The 19,572-nt window shown below is 35.0% G+C and overlaps 1 protein-coding gene across 3 annotated transcripts in view; it reads left to right on the forward strand.

Annotated features, from left to right (window-relative positions):
- Positions 1-19,572, forward strand: part of LOC144256506 (poly(A) RNA polymerase GLD2-like) — a 57,880-nt gene that overhangs the window by 32,966 nt on the left and 5,342 nt on the right. The window contains exons 7-10 of one of the 3 annotated variants that reach the window (XM_077801550.1): positions 791-869; positions 2,668-2,737; positions 6,300-6,376; positions 6,988-7,116. In XM_077801550.1, coding sequence (XP_077657676.1) covers positions 791-869; positions 2,668-2,737; positions 6,300-6,376; positions 6,988-7,116 — 355 coding nt within the window. Of the gene's footprint in view, positions 1-790; positions 870-2,667; positions 2,738-3,056; positions 3,219-6,299; positions 6,377-6,987; positions 7,117-19,572 lie in introns of those variants that run through there. The other 2 variants (XM_077801554.1, XM_077801556.1) reach the window with 2 other exon arrangements.

Here is a 19,572-nt window from a genome sequence, read left to right on the forward strand (position 1 = left end):
AATAATGACTGGCGTTTGTTAAGCTGACCTGAAGCATCTGAACTACCAAAGCTTAAATTAAGTAAGTTCAGTGTAATTTTCATAGGCCATATTGTGTTCTGCATCATTAAAAATACAAAAATCTATTAATGGTAATGTATATTTTTACTATTCATATTATTCCACTAACAGAAATGAGTTCTAGTTACTGAAAATGAGAAACAGATTTATTCCAGGAAAGAAACTCTAGTATTTTTCTATACTTTGAAGTCATATAAAAGGACAAGTGGGGGGCTTCAAATTATAAGCATAATGGAGTTCACAAGAGTTTTAATTAAGAATCTCATGCAATTAGACCACACTAGGCATATTTTACTTATCTTCCTGTCTTAATCATGTCTGAATCATATTGTAGCAGCTTATACTCAAACTGAGACACCATAGATATAAACCTGTCCTTAAGTAGTTCAAAGATTAGAAAGGGAAATAAAACTTGTTGAGAAGGTTAAAATTTTGTTTTATTGGAGGTTACTTTTTGTACATTTATACAGAAGGAAATAAGATGACATATGGCTGTTTCAAACTTGTTTTCAAGTTGTATTTTAAGTTTAAAACTAGGAATTGAGTTAGAAGTGTGGATGTGAAAGAGCATTAAAGGTTAGCTTTTTCTATAATGTAATCTAGTGTGATTTGGAAAATAACTCTGAAGAAAAGGATACCTGTATGTTTTCATTTTGTTGAGATACTTTAAGAAAATGAAACACTAAGCTGAGAAAGATAATGAAAAAACACTTTATTTTTAACTTTTCAGTGTTTTTTTCAGGTAAATCAGAAGACTGAAGCACGGCATATTCTCACTTTAGTCCATAAACACTTCTGTACTAGACTTTGTAAGTCTGACATGCCTCAAGTTCATAGTCATCTGACTTATTTATTAAAAATATCTCTTTATTTTATTTTCTGTTAAGAATTGTTTAATTTCTGGTCAGGATAGGTATAATGTGGATCCTTTTTTCCAAATAAATTCCTTTTAACGTTTGATTAAAAAGTGATCTTTTATTCAACGTATCTTTATTGAGCTCACTTGCAGAATATCTCACTGGATGCAGTGAGGGATTCAGAGATACATAAACTTTAGTCCTTTTTCTCAAAAGGTTATAGAATGTTAGGGAAACTAAAGTATGAATAAATAGCTATAATGTAAAGTATCTGAAGTGCTGAAAGAGTGATACAAATAAAGTCCTGTTAGGTATTCATGTGAGGGAGAGAGAATTATATCTGTTTTGTAATGATATCCATCTTTACTTGTTTTAAAAATAGTATCCTTGAACATGAGGCCCAAATGTATTACTCCAGCAGAAAGCAAAATTGTTAGCTTAGACCATTTTATTGCAAGATTTTATTCTTTTAATATGCTGACTCTAACCAGATTTTAATGTACATGTTAAGCCATCTTGAATAATTTATTTTAAACATCAACAGAATATTAAATAAAATTGAAATCTCACTGATTGGATGATGTTGGAAAGATGTTTGTCCGTTTGTTTAACAGATACTCACTTTGAGCTTGAAAATACAAAGTCAAGTAATGAGTTTCTGGCCTTGAACACCTTAGATCTATTGTAGGAGAGGAATAAATCATGTGATTTATTTCAGTGAATATAGTTATTGCATCCATAAAAGAAAGCAGTAATTTATACCTTAAATGGTGTTTTAATAGTTTTTATTAGAATTGTAAAATATTTTGAAAAGGGATCTTGCAGATCATCTTATTCAAATAAAATGTTTTGTTTTGTTGTTTTTTCCTCCTTTTTGGCGTTTGTAGTTAAGGAAACTGGTGATCACTGGGTTAGTAACTTGCTTGTGAGGCACAGTTTGTTCATGTCAGAATCTGTACTTGTTACTTAAAACTTTTAACTCTTAATTTTGGCTTTCATTTAGCCTCACTGAATTCTTGCATGTAAATTTTATTTTGACGCTTGGTGTATTTTATGACTTTAATGGCTAAAAACATTAACAGAAAAATTTCATGTTTTTTTAAAATTTATTTTTATCCTTTTTAAAATCTGATACTATCCTTTTCTGTAGCTAAAAAATTAGGAAATTGCTCATTTGGGAAAGGTTTATAGAATTACCACTTTGTACATTTCTTACAATGTAAACGTATTACTTTGAACTCAGAATAAATGTTTTAAAAAGTTTGATGGAATAAAAATGTTTTCTTTCCCTTAGAGAGTATACTTACTAGAATGTGTCCTTGCCTCACATACCATGTTACAAGTATTTTTTACATTTAAGATTCTTTGTGAAGATGATTTTTGTGGCTGTCATTTCTTACTATGTGCCAAACCAGAATTCAGCTACCTGCCTGTTGCTAGCCTAGATACTTTTTCATTTTTATAATGTTATGATGAATTAATTTATAGGTACTATCAGATTTTAGTACCAATTATCATTAGTACCATTGCTGAAAATAACCTTAATACAAAGTCTTCTAAATGGTATTACTAGATTCTTCAGTTGTAGAAGAATTTAATAATGTCCTCATTTCTTTGCTTTCTTTCTCAAAGATAGCATTTTCTTAAGTTGTTTTAGCTTAGTAAGATTACTATTTTTAAAAAATGTGCATTGGAACGCTATGAATTTGAGAAATATTAGCATATATTCACATTATCTTTTCTCCTTCAGCTGGCTATATTGAGAGACCTCAGCTGATTCGAGCAAAAGTGCCAATTGTGAAGTTCAGGGATAAAGTCAGGTAAGTAATTACTGAACTCTTTTTTTTTTTCAGTTGCTTTAGATTATTTTTTGATAGTTATGTAATTTATAAAGTCAAGATACATATATTGTAGCACAACAGTTTGTCTTCATCAGTTTTAAAAAATTGGCTGATCTTTGAAATAATTTTAAAAAATAGTCTCAGTAATCTTCCTCATGCTTCACTGTACTTATTCTCTTTAACATTTGAGTATTTGAGACTTCCAGTTTAAAGAATATATACATATTTATATTTGGATTTTTTTTAAAAAAAATTGTTTTAGACATTGATGGACTTTTATTCATTTATTTGTATGCAGTGCTGAGAATCCAAGCCAGTGCCTCACACATGCTAGTCAAGTCCTTCTACCATTGAACCCCAACCCTTATATTTGGATTTTTAAAAGATCTCTTACCTTTGGGAAATGTACTTCATCCTCCAGAACATAATCTTAATTGACAAAATTTGATGTGTATATATACCAAAGGGTTTGTTATAAATATAATTATCATAAAACAAGTTATATTTCATTTTAATGAAAGAAACCTGGAATAATAAACAAATACAGCAAAATATACTTATATCATTTAAAATTTTATATTCTTTCTATATATTCTTTTAGCCTGGGCTCTGAATTCCTTTAAAATGTTTGATTAGAATCTTGTATATAATATCTGAATGTAAAATGTAAGTGGTTGGTTAGGCATTTATTATTGATTAATTAAAGAGATCTATTGTTTTCTAAAAATTGATAGGATTGTGGTAAATCCGGTTTTTCTAGCCCAGTTTTACAAAAGTAATGCTAAAATTGTAGGCATACACAAGCATACACATAAACAGAGTTGAGCTTTCTTATTCATGGATTCTGAGAACGTAAGAATTTGCCTGCTTGGTCAAGTTCATTTGTATCCTTCTACATCAATATTCTTTTACTTTTAGTGGTCATTTGAGGACATGCACAGAATGGTAAAATATTTTTGTTTCCTAATACCAATGCTCCCAACCGAGAATGAATAAGGTCACACCCTGCTTTCTTGTTTCACTTTTCATATTGCAAACAGAGTTCCTCACAATCTAGTTAGTACCAGATTTTTCACATTTTTGTGCTTTTCACTGTTTAGAGTGCCCTCAGGTATAGTACTACCATGTGTTCCTAAGTGGAAGAAGACTGGTATGCTCAAGAGAGAAAACTTGTTAGATAAACACTGAATTTATGTTTTTGGAAAAGTTTTTTTTTTCCTTGTCTTTTTTAGTGTTTTGCAGAGTGGGAGGTTAAATCAAGAGCCTTGTACATCCTGTTGAGTTCACTGTTGATAAATTAACAATGTATATAAATACAGTGTCTTTAAACAGAAACACAATATAAATATAAATCAAGGTTAAGTTATTGATATTGATAAAAATGTTATCAAGCTGGCAGAAGCTTAACCCTGTGTTTTCCCTAGAAGTAATGGTTCAGTATTTGCTTATTTAGCATTAGTATCAACTTTATAGAATATAACTACTGTGAATAGCAATAATTGATTCAATTTATTTTATTTTTTGTAGTGCTGGAGATCAAACTCATGGCCTCAAGCTTGCCAGACAAGCATTCTGCCACTGAGCCACATTTCCAGCCCTAATGGGAATTTGGGCTCAAATTTAAACTAATAATAATGCCTGGCTCAAGCCTTCCCTTTCATTCATTTAAATATCCATCCAGTATATAAATATTTATTGACTTTCTGCCAAGTAAAAGTGCTAGCATTTCTTAAAATAAAGATGTAAAATATATAAACTAAATTAAAAAACTAGCTAATTGTAATAATCTAAAATAACATATAGTTGTATTATAGTTTTATAAATAATTTTTTTATTTAAGATTATTATACAAACTTTTTAAAGTGTTCTCTTTAATCACCATTTTACAGTTTTTATCTATAATGAACCATAAACCAAAAAACAACAGAAACCCTCTACTTCTAATACTCAAAGCTAACTGATGTTAATATTTTGGTGTAAACCTTTCAGTCTCTTTTATATGCATATGAATGTATAAGCTTTTAAAAATCAAGATTGAGGGGCTGGGGATGTGGCTCAAGCAGTAACGCGCTCGCCTGGCATGTGTGGGGTGCTGGGTTCGATCCTCAGCACCACATAAAAATATAATAAAGATGTTGTGTCCACCGAAAACTGAAAAAAATAAATATTAAAAAAAATCAAGATTGAGATCTATTATATTAAACCATATACCATGAACATTTGTTTATGTCATTAAATATTTTTGGTAGCATTGTTTTTAGTGGCTTTTATGGTATTGAGTAAATAAATTATCATTAACTTAACCATCCTCCTATGTTTGAACATTTGGTTTGTTCCAATTTTTATCTACTATAAATAGCATTTTGTGCATAAGTCTTTCCATATTGAGGATTACTTAATATTTTTAGAAGTAGTATTTGAGGCAAGTACTGTGGATAGTTTTAAAACTCTGAATTCATATTTTTGGAAAAGCTTTTTTTTTTTCCTCATCCAGTACTGGCGATTGAACCCCGTGCATGCTAGGCAAGCATTCTATTACTGAGCTACATGTCCATCCCCTTGGAAAAGTTTTTAATTGCTGACTAGTTTCTACATAAGTGATTTTTCATCTTTTTTGAGTTATATGGAGGAAGTACAAATTGGGTTTCAGTGCATACTTACACAAGCATAATTAAAGAATGTAACTCTGTTGTTACCATAATTTTCCCAAAGCCAGATATGTATATTTGAAGTGTTAATACTACTATCTATTTTTATTAATAGGCAGGAATAGTGGAAAGAATATAAGTTTGCTTTGGTTTTCCAAAACAAGAAAAACTGAAATGGTAAATTTCAAATTTTATAATTAAAAGCTATAGAAAGTAATTTTAGTCATTTTGGCAATATTGTACAGAAAAATTTAATATTTAGAAGAAATTGAATCTTATGTGGATAATAAGTGGAAGCGACTTATATAAAGTAATCCTTCCTTGCTTGTGGATGCCATCGTTAATGTAGGTTCTGTTATTTTTGCCCTATTTTCTAAGTGTGGTTTGCATGATATCTTGTTTTCTTAGAAGTAACCCTTTTGTCACTTGTTTGAGTATTATAGCTGTTCCCAGGTATTAGTAGCTACATTTGACATAATTTTTTCACCTGCATTTTATTTGTCTTTTTCCCTGTTGTTTTAAAGTGTATAATACTATAGTTTCCTATTACCTGAGAATATAAAACTTGGTAGGACAGCTTGCCCAGAAATGGTTTTGCTTATCTGGAAAGATTTTAAGATTTTAAAATTTCCTTTATTTATGATAATTGAAGCCTCATCAGTACCTTATGGATCTTTGAACAGTATCCCAGATTATATTTTTAATAACACCAAATCACATTAAAATGATATCTTGAGTGTATATTTTTTCTTATTTCTTTAGTGCCACCTTTAAAAAACAGATCTGTAGCTTTTAGGCCATGTTTTTTGCATCATTAGATGGGTTGACATTGTTTTAATTGCTAGGGAGGGGAGAGTTCTTTGGCTTGAACTAAAGGTTTTTTTTTTAAATAGTTGTGTGGAGTTCGACTTGAATGTAAACAATATTGTTGGAATAAGAAACACATTCCTTCTTAGAACTTATGCCTACCGTAAGTTTTTGGTTTATTTCTAAGTAATTGTCAACTTCTGTTTTTCCTTTATTCTCTATTTTTTTTAAACATTTATTTTATTTATTTATGTGGTGCTGAGGATCGAACCCAGTGCCTCACATGTGGTGGGTGAGTGCTGTACCATGGAGCCAGAATCCCAGCCCCTTTTCCTTTATTCTTTATTCCTTTTTAAAAGATGTTTATGTTTAAGAGGTATAGCAATATCACTTTAGTTGTGTTTAGGTGTGATATGTCTTATTTTATTATTTACATAATAGGTTGCTACATTAAAATTATATACTACCAGAATTATAGGTAGTCAAATACATTTTTTTAAAAAAACTTTTATGTGGTGGGAAGGACTAAACCCTAGTTTTCACACATGTTGGCAAGCGTTCTGCCACTGAACTGTCTGTAGCCCCAGCCCCTCAAATGCATTTTAATAAATGGTAATTTTAAAAAGATAACCAAGGTGAGTTTAGAAGTAAGTCACACATTTATAGTGAACAGAGCATTTAGTATACAACGAGGTATGGAGTTGAGAAAATATATAAATTTTCAAAGAAACTGTAATATCTTCTTACATTTTTAAGTTTTAATTTTACTTGCAGTTGAAAATCGAGTTCGTCCATTAGTGCTGGTCATTAAGAAATGGGCAAGTCACCATGAGATAAATGATGCCAGTCGTGGTACTTTAAGCAGCTATAGTCTTGTACTGATGGTTTTGCACTATTTACAAAGTAAGTATTGTGGGAGTTTTTCAACTTTTAAAACTGAAATGCAGTTAAACTTCATTATTGTGTCTTTCATGTTGACTTTATCTACAAATAGCATTGTATTAAAAGTTCATTCTAAAGTTAACAAAACTGTGTTTTCTGTTTTGTTGTTTTGAATGTTTAACAAGTATTATTCCCTGGAAAACAAAGTTTTACTGTGTTTTCATTTTTTGACAATTTTTCTGTATCCAGTTTTGTATTCAAAAAACTTTCACCATATTGTGAACCTATTATTTTGAGGCAGACAGATGTTCAGAAGGCCTATAAAAATAAGCTCAAGCACCATTCATCATGTTTTTTATTTTTTATTTGAAACAAATTAAATGATTTTCTTGTGGGTCAAAGAAGCATTTAATCTGTATTCCACAATTAGATTTTATCATTGCAGGACTCTTTTGTCAGATTGCCTGCCAGATTTTAGTTCAGCCCAGTTAGCTATCGTTTATGAAGCTATTCTGATAAAAGCCATACTTGTCATATACAAAAAGGCTAATAAAATGGTCTCTTGTAATTTGTTTCCTTTGTAAGATAGGTGTGAAAATTCTTACAGTATTGAGAATTCCCTGCAAATGTGGAACAGATTGACAAGATCTGATTGAAACCTTTACTTTCATGTTTAATAACCTTTTATATGTGCAGTCTAAGATGTTCTACTCAGTTGGATATTAAGATATGTTAAAGGGAAAACTAAAGATTTGTAGTTAAAACCAAGGCCCTAAAATGTTTAATTAATAACTGTTGAATGTATGAATATCTGGTGGTATGAGGTTGAGTGAAAGAAAGACTTGAAGCTAATGTGACAAAAGATGATTTACTAGGAGTTTAGGGCCTCACCTGTTTTAAGTTGATATTTCCCAGTTTAGAATCTTGGTTTTTGAAGATTATACTAATTTACTATTATAAATTAATATAATTTATTTGTTCATTTCATAATTATTTGCTGAGTACCCACTTAGTAAATGCCAGGCATTACTCTCAGGATTGGAAATATAGCAGTGAACAAAATAGAAAACCAGTCATTTTCTTCATGGGGTTTACATTCTCTACATGTAAAAATTGACATTTTAATGGCTGTTATCTACCATAACATGAATTATTAAGAACTGTTAAAGTTGGTGGGTTACTAATAAAATTGATTTGATAGAGTCTTATTGCTGTTGTTTGAATTGAGCTCCTGGCAGATCACCATCAGGATAAAATATGTTCTCTGACAAATTCATTACAACAATTCAGGGATTATAAGAAAACCAATTTTAAAGCATCTTTTTTTTTTTTTTTGGTATGTTAGTACTAGGACAATTTTTTATTATTAGAATATTTTCAATCCTTGCATATGAAGGACCACAGTGGGATAAAAACACTTGATTTAGCATCAAGTCAGTTTAGTTGGAGATTGCTGTCATGTTACAAAAAAACAAGAGATACTTGTTTGATTTTTAGAACTTTTTGAATTTTGGAATGGGGGACTCAGAATAAAAAGACAATTTCTTTTTTTTTTTTTCTGGTGGATATAGGAAAGTGGAGGAACTTGCTTTATTTATTTATTTATTTTTTTTATTGGTCGTTCATAACATTACATAGTTCTTAATACATCATATTACACGGTTTGATTCAAGTGGATTATGAACTCCCGCTTTTACCCCGTATACAAATTGCTGTATCACATCAGTTACCCTTCCATTGATTGACATATTGCCTTTCTAGTGTCTGATGTATTCTGCTGTCTGTCCTATTGTCTACTATCCCCCCTCCCCTCCCCTCCCCTCCCCTTTTCTCTCTCTACCCCTTCTACTGTAAATCATGTCTTCCATTTGTATTCTCTTGACTTACCCCTCCTTACCTCTTATATGACATTTTGTATAACCCTGAGGATCGCCTTCCATTTCCATGCAATTTCCCTTCTCACTCCCTTTCCCTCCCACCTCTCATCTCTGTTTACTGTAAATATTCTTCTCAAGCTCTTCGTCCCTACCCTGTCCTTGTTTACACCCCTTATATCAAAGGAGTCATTTGGTATTTGTTTTTTAAAGATTGACTAGCTTCACTTAGCATAATCTGCTCTAATGCCATCCATTTCCCTCCAAATTCTATAATTTTGTCATTTTTTAATGCAGAGTAATACTCCATAGTGTATAAATGCCACATTTTTTTTATCCATTCATCTATTGAAGGGCATCTAGGCTGGTTCCACAGTCTTGCTATCGTGAATTGAGCTGCTATGAACATCGATGTAGCAGTGTCCCTGTAGCATGCTCTTGTTAGGGCTTTAGGGAATAGACCGAGAAGGGGAATAGCTGGGTCAAATGGTGGTTCCATTCCCAGCTTTCCGAGAAATCTCCATATTGCTTTCCAAATTGGCTGCACCAATTTGCAGTCCCACCAGCAATGAACAAGAGTGCCCTTTTCCCCGCATCCTCTCCAGCACTTATTGTTGTTTGACTTCCTAATGGCTGCCAGTCTTACTGGAGTGAGATGGTATCTTAGGGTAGTTTTGATTTGCATTTCTCTGACTGCTAGCGATGGTGAGCATTTTTTCATGTACTTGTTGATTGATTGTATGTCCTCCTCTGAGAAGTGTCTGTTCAGGTCCTTGGCCCATTTATTGATTGGGTTATTTGTTATCTTATTGTCTAATTTTTTGAATTCTTTGTATATTCTGGTTATTAGGGCTCTATCTGAAGTGTGTGGAGTAAAGATTTGTTCCCAGGATGTAGGCTCCCTATTTATCTCTCTTATTGTTTCTTTTGCTGAGAAAAAACTTTTTAGTTTGAGTAAGTCCCATTTGTTGATTCTATTTGTTAACTCTAGCGCTGTGGGTGTCCTATTGAGGAATTTGGAGCCCGATCCCACAGCGTGTAGATCATAACCAACTTTTTCTTCTATCAGATGCCGTGTCTCTGATTTAATATCAAGCTCCTTGATCCATTTTGAGTTAACTTTTGTGCACGGCGAGAGATAGGGATTCAGATTCATTTTGGTGCAAATGGATTTCCAGTTTTCCCAGCACCATTTGTTGAAGATGCTATCCTTCCTCCATTGCATGCTTTTAGCCCCTTTATCAAAAATAAGATAGTTGTAGTTTTGTGGATTGGTTACTGTGTCCTCTATTCTGTACCATTGGTCCACCCGCCTGTTTTGGTACCAGTACCATGCTGTTTTTGTTACTATTGCTCTGTAGTATAGTTTGAAGTCTGGTATCGCTATACCGCCTGATTCACACTTCCTGCTTAGTATTGTTTTTGCTATTCTGGGTCTTTTATTATTCCATATGAATTTCATGATTCTTTTATCTATTTCTACAAGATATGCTGTTGGGATTTTGATTGGCATTGCATTGAACTTATAGAGAACTTTTGGTAATATCGCCATTTTGATGATGTTAGTTCTGCCTATCCATGAGCAGGGTATGTTTTTCCATCTTCTAAGGTCTTCTTCTATGTCTTTCTTTAGGGTTCTGTAATTTTCATTGTATAAATCTTTCACCTCTTTTGTTAGGTTGATTCCCAAGTATTTTATTTTTTGGGGGGATATTGTGAATGGAGTAGTTGTCCTCATTTCCGTTTCAGAGGATTTGTCGCTGATATACAGGAATGCCTTTGATTTATGCGTGTTGATCTTATATCCTGCCACTTTGCTGAATTCATTTATTAGCTCTAATAGCTTCTTTGTAGACCCTTTTGGGTCTGCTAGGTATAGAATCATATCATCTGCAAATAGTGATAATTTAAGTTCTTCTTTTCCTATTTTTATGCCTTTAATTTCTTTTGACTGTCTAATTGCTCTGGCCAGTGTTTCGAGGACTATGTTGAACAGAAGTGGTGAGAGAGGGCATCCCTGTCTTGTACCAGATCTTAGAGGGAATGCCTTCAATTTTTCTCCATTCAGAATGATGCTGGCCTGTGGCTTATCATAGATTGCTTTTACAATGTTGAGGTATGATCCTGTTATCCCTAATTTTTCTAGCGTTTTGAACATAAAGGGATGCTGTACTTTGTCGAATGCTTTTTCTGCATCTATTGAGATGATCATATGGTTCTTATTTTTAAGTCTATTGATGTGGTGAATAACATTTATTGATTTCCGTATATTAAACCAGTCTTGCATCCCAGGGATGAATCCTACTTGATCATGATGTATAATTTTTTTGATATGTATTTGAATCCGATTCGCCAGAATTTTATTGAGGATTTTTGCGTCAAGGTTCATTAGAGATATTGGTCTGTAGTTTTCCTTCTTTGATGTGTCTTTGTCTGGTTTCGGAATCAGGGTGATGTTGGCCTCGTAGAATGAATTTGGAAGTTCTCCCTCTTTTTCTATTTCCTGAAATAGCTTGAAAAGTATTGGTGTTAGTTCCTCTTTAAAGGTTTTGTAAAACTCTGCTGTATACCCATCCGGTCCTGGGCTTTTCTTAGTTGGTAGTCTTTTGATGGTTTCTTCTATTTCCTCTATTGTTATTGGTCTGTTTAGGTTGTCTATATCCTCCTGGCTCAATCTGGGCAGATCATAGGACTCAAGGAATTTATCTATGCCTTCACTATCTTCTATTTTATTGGAGTATAAGGATTCAAAGTAATTTCTGATTATCTTCTGTATTTCTGAAGTGTCTGTTGTGATATTGCCTTTTTCATCCCGTATGCTAGTAATTTGGGTTCTCTCTCTTCTTCTCTTCGTTAGCATGGCTAAGGGTCTGTCAATTTTATTTATTTTTTCAAAGAACCAGCTTTTAGTTTTGTCAATTTTTTCAATTGTTTCTTTTGTTTCAATTTCATTAATTTCAGCTCTGATTTTAATTATTTCTTGCCTTCTACTTCTTTTGCTGTTGTTTTGCTCTTCTTTTTCTAGGATTTTGAGAAGAAGTATGAGATCATTTATTTGTTGGTTTTTTCTTTTTTTGAGGAATGAACTCCAAGCAATGAATTTTCCTCTTAGAACTGCTTTCAATGTGTCCCATAGATTCCGATATGTTGTGTCTGTGTTTTCATTTAACTCTAGGAATTTTTTAATTTCCTCCTTGATGTCTTCTAAAACCCATTGATCACTCAGCAACCTATTGTTCATTCTCCAGGTGATGCTTGCTTTTTCCTTTCTTCTTTTATCATTGATTTTCAGTTTCATTCCATTATGATCAGATAAGATGCATGGTATTATCTCTACCCCTTTGTATTGTCTAAGAGTTGCCCTGTGACATAGTATATGGTCTATTTTTGAGAAGGTTCCATGTGCTGCTGAGAAAAAAGTGTAGCTACTTGATGTTGGGTGGTATAGTGTATATATGTCAATTAAGTCTAGGTTGTTAATTGTGTTATTGAGTTCTATAGTTTCCTTATTTAACTTTTGTTTGGAAGATCTGTCCAGTGGTGAGAGAGGTGTGTTGAAGTCTCCCATGATTATTGTATGTTGGTCTATTAGACTCTTGAACTTGAGAAGAGTTTGCTTGATGAATACAGCTGCACCATTATTTGGGGCATATATATTTATGATTGTTATGTCTTGTTGGTGTATGGTTCCCTTGAGCAGTATGAAGTGTCCTTCTATATCCCTTTTGATTAGCTTTGGCTTGAAATCTATTTTATTAGATATGAGTATGGACACTCCTGCTTGTTTCCGCGGTCCATATGAGTGATATGATTTTTCCCAACCTTTCACCTTCAGTCTATGTATATCTTTTCCTATCAAATGCGTCTCCTGTAGACAGCATATTGTTGGGTCTTGTTTTTTGATCCATTCTACTAGCCTGTGTCTCTTAATTGGTGAGTTTAAGCCATTAACATTTAGGGTTATTATTGAGATATGGTTTGTTCTTCTATCCATATTTGTTTATTGATGTTACTAAACCTGATTTGTTATCCTCTTTGACTACTTTCCCCCCTTTACTGTCCTACCTCCCATTGTTGGTTTTCAATGTTGTTTTCCATTTCCTCTTCCTGTAATGTTTTGCCAAGGATTTTTTGAAGAGATGGTTTTCTAGCTGCGAATTCTTGTAACTTTTGTTCATTGTGGAACGTTTTAATTTCATCTTCTAACCTGAAGCTTAATTTCGCCGGATACACGATTCTTGGTTGGAGCCCATTGTCTTTCAGTGTTTGAAATATGTTATTCCAGGATCTTCTAGCTTTCAGAGTCTGTGTTGAGAGATCAGCTGTTATCCTGATTGGTTTACCCCTAAATGTAATCTGCTTTCTTTCTCTTGCAGCTTTTAAAATTCTCTCCTTATTCTGTATGTTGGACATCTTCATTATAATGTGTCTAGGTGTGGATCTCTTATGATTTTGCACATTCGGCGTCCTGTAGGCTTCTAGGATTTGGGATTCTGTCTCAATCTTCAATTCTGGGAAGTTTTCTCGTATTATTTCACTGAATAGACTGTTTATTCCTTTGGAATGGAGCTCTGTGCCTTCCTGTATCCCAATGACTCTTAAATTTGGTCTTTTGATATTGTCCCATAATTCTTGGATGTTCTGCTCATGGTTTCTTAGCAGACTTGCTGAGCTGTCTATGTTCTTTTCCAGTTGAAATACTTTGTCTTCATTGTCTGATGTTCTCTCTTCTAAGTGATCTACTCTGCTGGTAGTATTCTCAATTGAGTTTTTAAGTTGGTTTATTGTTTCCTGCATTTCTAGAATTTCAATTTGTTTGTTTTTTATTACCTCTATCTCCCTGTGAAATTGATCTTTTACTTCCTGGATTTGTTTGTCAATGTGATCTTTCATTGTCTGATTTTGCTGTCTCATGTCTTCCTTGAGACTCCAGATCATCTGAAGCATATATATCCTGAACTCTTTATCTGATATTCCATCTGTTGCAGCTATTACCTCTTCTAAATTTGAGTTGACCTGCATTGCTTGTGGTCCTTTCTTTCCTTGTCTTTTCATACTGCTCGCGTTTCTTTCTGCTTGGTGCAACTGTTGTGTTTTGAAATTTACCCCCTATTTATTTATGTTGCTCTTGTATACTTGAAAAGTCTCCCTTGCAGGTGCGGGCGGCGGCTGTGCCCCTACTCCAATTGGGGTGACGTGTCTACCACGCTGGCGGCTCTCTGGGCCTGTTCCGGGAGTGGAAGGCGGCTCTGCTCTGTCCCTATTCCAATTGGGGTGTCGTGACTACAATGCTGGCAGATCGCTGGGCCTGTTCCGGGCGTGGGCGGTGGGCTTGGCTGGCGGGATTCCACCTAATGGCAGTCCCTAACCTCCCTGCTTGCTAATTAATGGCTTCTCTGAGGCGCTACGCCTTCTGTAGCTGCGGGGCAGGCCGCGCGAATCAGTTGGCCTGGATCTCCGGGGTCCTGCTGCTGGCTGTTTTGATGTTGCAAGCTGTTGGAGAGTGGTGGTGTATTCTTCAGCTTTCCCGGATGGTGGCCACTGACTGCCTGGATGGAGTGTCCGCTGTTTTGATGTTGCACTCTGAAGGAGAGTGGCGGTGTATCCTTCAGCTTTCCCGGATGGTGGCGGCTGCCTGCCTCGGTGGAGTGTCCGCTGTGGGGGATGGGACTGTACCGCTTCCTTCCCCTTCTGAGATCCCGTGCTCGGCCCAAGGGTCCGTGTGGGCTTGGCTGGTGGGATTCCACCTAATGGCCTTCCCTAACCTCCCTGCTTGCCAATTAATGGCTTCACTGAGGCGCCACGCCTTCTGTAGCCGCAGGGCAGGCCACGCGAATCAGTTGGCCTGGATCTCCGGGGCCCTGCTGCAGGCTGCTGGGATCCCTGGCACTCTATCACTTTGATTTTTTCTGCTTGCCCCTCCCCCAGCGCTGGCTAGCCAGGTTTCCTTTTGGCTGCTACTGGGAGGAGGGGTTGGAGGTCAGGTGTCTCTGGTTTCCCCCTAGCCTGTATGGAGGCTCAGCTTGATGCTCCCTCTCCCGGCAAGCCTAGGAGAGATTTTATGCGAATTCCCGCTGTCTGGGGGGTGAGCTGAATGACACCGACCTGTTTTGATGTCGCACTCTGAAGGAGAGTGGCGGTGTATCCTTCAGCTTTCCCGGATGGTGGCCGCTGACTGCCTCGGCGGAGTGTCCGCTGTGGGGGATGGGACTGTACCGCAAAAAAAGACAATTTCTGACAGCTATCATGGGCTGGACACTTTTACCACTTAAACTCATTTGCCTTCACAGAAGGCTTACAGGGTAGGTGCCACGATACTAAGTCCCACTTCCCAGATGAGGAACACAGAAGCATAGAGAAGTCACTTGCCCAAAGGTACTCATTTTGCAAGTGCCAGTCCATTCCAATTTAGCACATGAGAGAAGGAGAAGCAGAGAACTTGAGCTGTGCCCAAGTGGCTGGCTGAAGAGTGAATTTAGGAATGCAGCTGGGGTCATCCTCTCTCTTATCTTGGATTCAGGGTCATCTTTGACAGGTCTCTTGGGTAGATATTTCTTCACAAGACTCCTCAATCTGATCCTGATGGTGTGCATGGAGTGGGGAGGGCCAGAGTCACAACCTCGGGACCCCACCATGAGCCTCAAAGCTCCTTGCTCCAAGTAGAAGTGGCTTCCTGGTGTGGTGCAGGACACGGCAGAAAGCTGGAAGGAACCCTGCCCCTTTCCCCCTCAACTCAATGCCCCAATCCGTGCTGCTCCCTCTGCAGTGCAAGATGCTCCAGCCACTGCCACCGCCGCGAGCGTCTGGTCCTTAAAACATCCTTTTATTGCATTATTTGGTGCTTTTTATATTTAGGTTCTGAGACAGAAAGTAGTTAATAGCAATTTTGTCAAGAATAGTAAAAATCAGGGCTAGGAAAACTGAGATAATTGGTGTCCTTATGGTAGGGTTTCTGTACTGAGGATATTGAAAATTGGGAATTCTTGATATGGTGGATCAGAAATCATCAGTACTGGGGAGTACAGTGTTGTTTATTTTTGGGAGACTATTCAAGTTCAAAGGTGTGGTGGGTTTTTGGAAATTATTTCCAAAATTCTGGACTAGCATAAGCAATTATATATTTGCAGTAAATGAATGAATGAATGAAGTTACTTGCAGTTCAATCAGTTATTCAGCCTCAGCATTTTGATTGGTGAAAGATGAATAAGATTCCCATTCTCATTTAATTTGTCCTTTTGTTCAGAATTATTGTATTTAAAATAAGTTATAATTTAGTGTCATTAAAATTATTTTATATTTTTAAATTAAGTTTGAGTAAATCATGCATACAGATCATAGGAAAATCTTAAAAATACACTAATGTGGAAAAAAGAAAATAACAAATTAACTATACCACCCCCAAACATTGTTAACATTCATTTTATTTTTTTCTAACTTTTTCTTTGTCAGGGTTTTGTTATCTATCCAAATATAAAATGCCAAGTTCAGTTCTGTTAGTTCCAAATTTTTGGACAAATGAATTACTATAATAAGTATGCATTTGTTGGGTTTTTCCTTTTTCCTTGGCCTGAAACTTGGTAGTGGTAAATAGATAGTATTCTTACTTTTTTTCTTTTTTTTCTTTTTTTATTGATTGTTCCAAACATTACAGAGCTCTTGATAAATCATCTTTCATACATTTGACTCCATTGGGTTTTGAACTCCCATTTCTACCCCAAATACAGATAGCAGAATCACATCTGTTACATACTCACAGTTTTACATAATGGCATATTAGTGACTGTTTTAATCTGCTACCTTTCCTAACCCCTACTATCCCCCCTCCCCTCCCCTCCCACCTTCCCTCTTTGCCTCCTCTGCTGTTGTTCAATTCTCTCCCTTTTTTCCCCCTCCCCCTTACCCATCATAACATCTTATACTTTTGTGTATGATTGAAGGTCTCCTACCATTTGCATATCCTTTCCCTTCTCTCTCCCTTTCTCTCCCCCCATTCGTCTTTGTTTACTGTTAGTCTTTTCCTCATGCTCTTCCTTCCTGTTTTGTTCTTAGTTGCTCTCTTTATATCAAAGGAGACATTTGGCATTTGTTTTTTAGGGCTTGGCTAGCTTCACTTAGCATAATCTGTTCCAATGCCATCCATTTCCCTGCAAATTCTATGATTTTGTCATTTCTTAGTGCTGCATAATACTCCATTGTATATAGATGCCACATTTTTTTTTATCCATTCATCTATTGAAGGGCATCTAGGTTGGTTCCACAGTCTAGCTATTGTGAATTGTGCCGCTATAATCATTGATGTGGCCGTATCCCTATAGTGCGCTCTTTTAAGGTCCTCAGGGAATAGTCCGAGAAGGTCGATAGCTGGGTCAAATGGTGGATCCATTCCCAGCTTTCCCAGGAATCTCCATACTGCTTTCCAAATTGGCCTCACCATTTTGCAGTCCCACCAGCAGTGTACAAGTGTACCCTTTTCCCCACATCCTCGCCAACACTTATTGTTGTTTGACTTCATAATGGCTGCCAATCTTACTGGAGTGAGATGGTATCTTAGGGTGGTTTTGATTTGCATTTCTCTGATTGCTAATGATGGTGAGCATTTTTTCATGTACTTGTTGATTGATTGTATGTCCTCCTCTGAGAAATGTCTGTTCAGGTCCTTGGCCCATTTGTTGATTGGATTATTTGTTATCTTATTATTTAATTTTTTGAGTTCTTTGTACATTCTGGATATTAGGGCTCTATCTGATGTGTGGGGGGTAAAAATTTGTTCCCAGGACCTCACCTGTGCATTGGATATTATGGCATTATTCCCAGACTTTTTGATTTCAAGGAATAGTGAAATAAAAAAAAAAACTAATTTTTTTTTTTTTTTTTTTTTTTTTTTGTGTGTGTGTGTGTGTGTTATTTATCAGAACCAAAAAAGTGGTACTGACTGCTACCATGACTTGATTTTAAAAAATGATGCATATTGGGGCTGGGGATGTGGCTCAAGTGGTAGCGCGCTCGCCTGGCATGCGTGCGGCCCAGGTTCGATCCTCAGCACCACATACAAACAGGGAGGTTGTGCCCTCCGAAAACTAAAAAAAATAATAAATATTAAAAAAAATGGTGCATATTAACACCAAAAAAGCAAGATGGATAGAATCTCAGAATAATGTAGGTACCCTCTCAAAATGGGATAATTGTTACCTCCTTCCCACTGCTGACACATCTCAGTTCAGGAATCTTTCTTCTCTGGTGATTAATTCTAGGATCTTTTTGTTTTTCATATTTATCCCAATTGAGATGGACTTATCACTAGTTCTAAAGAAAATCTTGATTATACCTTTCTGTCTGTCTCTTACCTTTGTATGAAGATAGGGTGCCATTGCTTGCCCAAAGTATTTGTGTTACTCTTAATTTTTATTAGATGTCAACCTTTATAATTCCTTGTTCATCAAAGCATATGTATGCTCTTAGCATGAATATGCCATTTTAGGTTCTTAACAGAATTTAGCCTACTTTTTTTTTTTAAGAATTTAACCTTTATTTGATTTATTTGTTTTTATGTGGTGCTGAGGATCGAACCCAGGTCCTCACTTGTGCTAGGCAAGTACTTTACCACTGAGCTACAACCACAGCTCTATTCCTATTTTTTAATCAAAAGTTTAATTGCAAAATATTTATAATAAGTATTGTAGATGTGGGGTTAAAATCCTTAAATTGACAGTTTTAAAAAATAACAGAATGGAATTCATACTAATATGATAAAAGTGTTAATTTATGTTATCCCTTCTAGAAAGCAGTATTGTAGTATTTATGTTCATATCTTTTGATTCAGAGGTTCATTTCTAGGAATTTATACCTAGCTGATAATCAGGGAGGCATGTATGGAGAGAGATATAATAAAATTAGAAATAAAATGAGTTTTTAAGAATAGGGGAATATTTAAACAAATTATTTATCCTGAAATGAAAGCTAGGTAGCCACTAGAAATCATGTTTTAAAGATACTTCAGGATATAAGAATATACTCTTGATATACTGTCTTATAGAACATAATGCCAATTTTGTTTGAAAATAGTTAACTGTTGGTATTTGTGAATATATTCGTATGTACATAAATACTGGAAAGGTGTGTGCCAAAATTTTATTGGATTATTTATGGACAGTTGAATTTGTTTTATATTTTACTATACTTGTAGATGTTTTATACTAAATATTAAATAAGGTAGTGTATTTTCTAAATTTGAAATAAAATGAAATTTATTTACTTATTGAGAGACTTAAAATAGTTTAAATGGGCCACGGTTTAGAAATGAGTTGTCAGAAAGGTTAATAATCTTCTCCTCATTGTTAAAAAGTTTCAAGCTCATAATGTATGTATTTTTATTATTGTTTAGTCTAGGATATACATTGGTTTGATGATTGATTTGCCTCTTTAGAAGGATTTGAATTATAATGGTGGCTGTTTTAGATGCTATTTTATATATCACTAATCATTTAGTTCAATTTTACATTCAATCTGAAACATATTTCTATTCTTTTTGATTATCTTTTCTGATTATCTGTGTATTATACTTTACTTTTAGTAAAAATTGAATAGATTAAAAGGATTCTCATAA

The sequence above is a fragment of the Urocitellus parryii genome, chromosome 1 (assembly GCF_045843805.1).
Source record: "Urocitellus parryii isolate mUroPar1 chromosome 1, mUroPar1.hap1, whole genome shotgun sequence".
NCBI classification, from domain to species: domain Eukaryota; kingdom Metazoa; phylum Chordata; class Mammalia; order Rodentia; family Sciuridae; genus Urocitellus; species Urocitellus parryii.